Genomic DNA, 5,210 nt, shown 5'->3' with positions numbered 1-5,210 from the left:
CACCCATTGCAAGTGTTAGCATGGAGTTTGTCATTTAAAAAGCTGTTTTCTTCAGGTTGTTGATGGGTCGGCTACAGACAGGCTGGCTCCCCGGTGACTGTAATTACTATAGCAACACAAATTCAGGGTGTCACCAGGGGGCACTGAGGCTCTGAAATGGGGCATGTCATCATAGGAATAGCACAAACCAGAAGAAGAAGAAAAAAAAAGCATCTGATGTTGCCTGTCAACAATTCATATTGAGATGCTCTTTATTTTTCATCCTACAATATGCACAAGGCCAGTGTATGTAGTGGTTTGACTTTCTGTCATTTAATTTTATAATTAATCTTGTAGCTTAATAATTAAAATTTGTTTTATCTGGAGGCTTGCTCTTTAAAACTAGGTCAGTGACTATAGTCAGAAACTTTCAATATTTCAAGAAATGTGTGTATGGGAGGAAATTTGACACAGCGGGTGGCTACCCTATCCATTTTTATTGTAGATGTGCTGCAGCCTATGAAACTTTTACACAGAAATACAGACTTGTACAAAAGGAATATAACCTTCTACTTCAGTCTCTCTGTATTTTCAGGCTTTCATGTTTCTAAGCAGTGCATGTAGAAAAACAAAACTGGCATTATCCATGTAATTAAATATATATTGGATGTTATTTTTCACTTAATTGGAAGGGTAAATACTTTTATTTACAGTTTAAATGACTGTAAATAAAGTCTTATTCTGAATTATTAAATTCATAAAGCTCAAATTCATGGCGCACAGCCCCAATATGTGTTGCCATATTGATAGTCTTTTGTGATATTGTTTCATATTGTGTCTTTACATAGAGTACAGAGCCATTCACAACCTGTACGCAGATGGTGAATTCACACCAAGATTGATAACTAATAACTATCAGCATCCACACCAACAGATGAAACCATTGTGCTTATTATGAGCAAGCTCTGCAGTTATGTTGTCTGTCTTTAAATGCTCAAGCTGTTCATTAAGGTGGAAAAAATCATTCTGAATGTGAGTCCAATATCTTTACCTCACAATTCAGAATTTTTTTTTTTTTTTTTTTGAATCGTGAAATGTTAACTGAGAAACAAATAAAGAATTGTGAGACGTAAACTCGGAATTGTGAGAATAAAGGTTAGAATTCTGAGTTTATATCTAGAAGAAAAGTCTGAATTGCAAGTTCAAAAATCCACAATAACCTTTTTGGATTTTTATCCTGTGCCAAAAACTGGCTTCCATACTATTCTTATAGAATGAGAACAATTATTAAAATATTGTAATTATCTTTATCGTCCTTGGTGTAAATGGGCCTTATTTGCTGACAAATGATAGAAGACATTTGCAAGTTCTTTCATCCAGCAGTTTTTGATTTTGGTAGGCTATTTTGAAGTATGCCGTTACTATTTTTGGGTAACTGTTCTTGGTCAAGTTAAACTAAGTGGAGAAACTGCTGCTCATTGTACAAGTGAATGAATCACATTCAGACTATTTTGACCGATTAGATCAACAGTGATTGATTTGCGAATCTGGCAATGCTAGTTCTGATTCTAACGGTTCAGAAAACAAGAATGACATGATTGCTGGAATATTACGGTATAGGCCTACGTAAAATATCTCAAGAATTTATCAGTAAAAAGAGTCTAGCGACACCCTTATTTGTGAACAAATTGTAGGCTACTTTATATGTAGGCCTAATTAACTAAATTATTTTATGCATTATTATGACATAGGCCTAAGTTATATGTTTTTGTTTGCTTGTTGTTTACAGTAGTTCTTGTGGCTCCTCTAATATGATTGGCAGAGCAGCACTGCAGTAGGCTACTGTTAACAGGACAGCCCTGAGTGAGCTACTTTATCATATTAATACTTCTTAATGACGCAGATCTAACCTGCTTTACACCGTGTTGTGCTTTTCCAGCGATGTCTCTTTAAATGTGTGTGGCTGTGGTTGGTTTTCTTCAGCTCTGCCTGTTAGTTCGCGTAATATCTGATAAACCCGAGCAACGCGCAGCAGGTGCAGTTCAAAACACAGAGAACATTTTGACAAACAAACAGAGCGCTTTACGTTTCTGTAAGGACGGAAATAACGTGTTTGTCATTCTATTCGGATACCGGAGCAACATTTTATTCATTTCATCACTGTCAGTGAAGCTTTGAAGAACTTTATGCTCGGAAACATCAGGGGTGATAGGACTACTAACTAACTAACCGCCCGGAGCAACAACACGAATCATTGGACACACAGACTGGATGTAACCTCTGACTTATCCCACACAATAACACGTAACTCTTCTTATATAAAGTGCTTTGTTTTGGTCTGTAATTGTGATGCGCGCGGATCTGGCATATGCAGCTTTAGTAAGCAACTATCTGCGCAGACGGAGCATCGCAGTGAATCTACTTCCAGATGTCCATCTCTCTCTGCTCGTAACAGGTGGAGCTCATTTCACTCCATCTGTCCGCTGCTGAAGTGGCATATATGGGCAACCAGGTTGACAAACTGTCACACCTAAGTTACGCCGAAGTTCCCACGACCGACCCTAACGGACTGGACACGGAGGAAGACGGCCCGCGGATCGGCGTCTCCTACATTTTCGCCGCCGACGACGACGAACTGGACGATAACCATCATCAGCATGTCGATGGATCGGAGCAGAAGGAGGAAGAGAAGCGCTACAACGAGCTGGACTGCGCGGTTTACCACCGAGACGAGTGCATTTATGAGAGGAGTAGCAACACTACGGAACTGGAGACGTTCAGCCCGGAGAATTTATTGAACAAATGTAAGCCCGGGGATGTGCTGGAGTTCGTGTCCGCCGGTCAGTACCCGCACTGGGCTGTGTACGTGGGGGACTTCCAGGTGGTGCACCTGCACCGGGCAGAGGTCAAGAACAGTTTTCTGACCGATGCTAGTCAGGGCAGGAGGGGCAGGATCGTAAACGAGCTGTACAAATTCAAGCCCCTCAGCCCTGACATGGTGGTGCAGAACGCGATGGAGCAGGTGGGGGCCAAAGACAGAGAATTAAGTTGGAGAAATTCGGAGTGTTTCGCCGCATGGTGCAAATTCGGTAAACGGGAGTTCAAGATGGGAGGGGAGATACGGATAGGAAAACAGCCGTACAGATTAAAGCTCTTCTTGCCTGACAAACAGTTTCATGTGCTGGAGTTTCAGAGTTTGGAGGATTTGATCATGGAAAAGAGGAGAAATGATCAGATCGGTAAAGCGGCAGTTTTGCAGGAGTTGGTGCATCATTTGAGCAACAGCGGAAGTGAAGCGAACGTTCATTGACGTGCAACAGGTAGCGGAGAGAAATGTATCCCAGCATAACATGTGCGTGATTCTCACGAAACCCGTCCAGAACGTTTAACTGCAAAATTAAAATCAATTGTTTTAGTTCAAAGAAAATTACAAAACTGGGACAGATTCTGATTGGTCAACTCCATGATACAGTACCAGCTTTTCATCATATCACTGCGCAGCTCCCATAGCAGATGTTCTGTCATGTCAGGGACTACATCTTTTAGCGGAAGGATATTACTTAATTAATTTAATAATGATAATAAAAGTTTAAATAAAAAATGTGTCCTCGATATTTTTAATTTGTTGCAACCGTCTTTATAAAAACAATAAATCATAGGCCATGCTGCATTGTGAATATAGTAATGGCTAAAAGAATCAGCTAGTGTCCCCATATTGACAATTTAGAGCACATGATGGGTTTATTGGTTAAGATGTTTTGGATAGTAACTTATTGTGAAGCGTTCTTTTCATAACAATTAAGCAAAATTCCCATTGCTTTAATGCAAAAATATGTTCTTATAGACTCTGTAATATGGTGAAAATATATATCATAGTAGGCTAGTATTACCACCTTAAATTTATGTTGATTTTAATAAAATAAAATGCATTGAAAATAATGGAAATAGCAGCCTAGACGTAAGCAGGCTGAATTATGGTAATGAGAATTGGGTGGTAAAACTTGCTAAATTGTCTTAAAAATAATGTTACAATGCAAAACATCTTAATTGTCATAAATGTATAGGCTTCATTTACTTTTAGCAAAAATATATTTTTTCTTAATTTTGGGGCTTCGTGAGATTCATCTGTATGTTGGTATCTGACATCACATATTATGATGACAAATTATGTTAATTTTCCTTCTGTTGGAAATCGAAATAATTTCACACTCAGACTCAGTTATTAAATATTTTAAGTTGGGTGGTATTGTTTTTCAAATAGATTGCCTCTCAAGTTGTAAGCTGTTCTCTATAATGTCTAATCAGGCTCTCTGTGAGTTGCAAAATAGCCATAAATCATCATATGTGGACCTTGCTTTATACAAGTTTTGGCACACATGAAATTACAGCAAGTAAACATTGACTGAATCCACCTGTTTACCCTCTCTCTCTCCGTTATTCTTGCTTTCATCATTACACAATCTGAGAACATATCTGACCTCACATCATGGTCTTTACGTCAGTATGGTGCATTTATAACGCATATGTATGTAGTTTTGTGTATTTTTGCGACTTTGGAGCTCCTACAGTTAAGTGAGTGGAATTCACTGTCGTAAATATAGCAATATAGCTGTACGTGTGCATTTGTTGCTGCCGTAAAGCAATCCGCTCTTTTCACGGAATTTCGCACCCTCTCATCAAACTACTGACTTCCAGACAGATGTTTGGCGGGAAGCAAGAGAAAGAAACAGAAGTCATTCAGGGTAATGATTTTGAAACTGAAGGTAAAAAACTTACATAAATTTGCTTTAATTAACTGTACGTTCATTATACTTTTGACATTAGTATCCACATTTTTCCTGAACATGGGAAGTCGCACATGATTCATACCGGAACAATGCTTTACATTTCCGGTTTCTGGTGTTTCTAGTCAATTTTTCCAAATGGATAATGTAATGTTAAACCTATGAAAATAGTTTAAGAATAGAATGTGGCTCCATAGTTTAATCACTTCACAGTGTCGCAGTGACTGACTTTTTGCAGTGGATCACCTGAAGTTTATGACATGAGGCGGCCAGAACTTATTTTGAAAAGTTTTTTTTTTTATAAATTCAGTAGCTCTTTTAACCCTGTTTTAACATGGGTTTTTAAAGGGATAGTTCACCCAAAAATGAAAATTCTGTCATTAATCACTCACCTCATGACGCTCTAAACCCGTAAGACCTTCGAACACTAATTAAGATACTTTCTGA

At 38.4% G+C, this 5,210-nt stretch overlaps 1 protein-coding gene across 1 annotated transcript; it reads left to right on the top strand.

Annotated features, from left to right (window-relative positions):
* Positions 1 to 2,011: 2,011 nt before the first annotated feature.
* Positions 2,012 to 3,533, top strand: lratd2a (LRAT domain containing 2a). The gene has a single exon (XM_016533201.1). It carries the CDS (start codon positions 2,480 to 2,482, stop codon positions 3,287 to 3,289), a length of 810 nt encoding a protein of 269 aa, XP_016388687.1. The 5' UTR covers positions 2,012 to 2,479; the 3' UTR covers positions 3,290 to 3,533.
* Positions 3,534 to 5,210: the final 1,677 nt, after the last annotated feature.

This window comes from Sinocyclocheilus rhinocerous, unplaced genomic scaffold (assembly GCF_001515625.1).
Source record: "Sinocyclocheilus rhinocerous isolate Xijiao unplaced genomic scaffold, SAMN03320098_v1.1 scaffold574, whole genome shotgun sequence".
NCBI lineage: Eukaryota > Metazoa > Chordata > Actinopteri > Cypriniformes > Cyprinidae > Sinocyclocheilus > Sinocyclocheilus rhinocerous.
Note: the sequence above shows the minus strand (reverse complement) of the source record. Positions and strands in the feature narration are given on the sequence as shown.

What these genes read in the sequence shown, in the direction of transcription:
- lratd2a (XM_016533201.1), top strand. Translation starts at nt 2,480, where the DNA reads ATGGGCAACCAGGTTGACAAACTGTCACACCTAAGTTACGCCGAAGTT.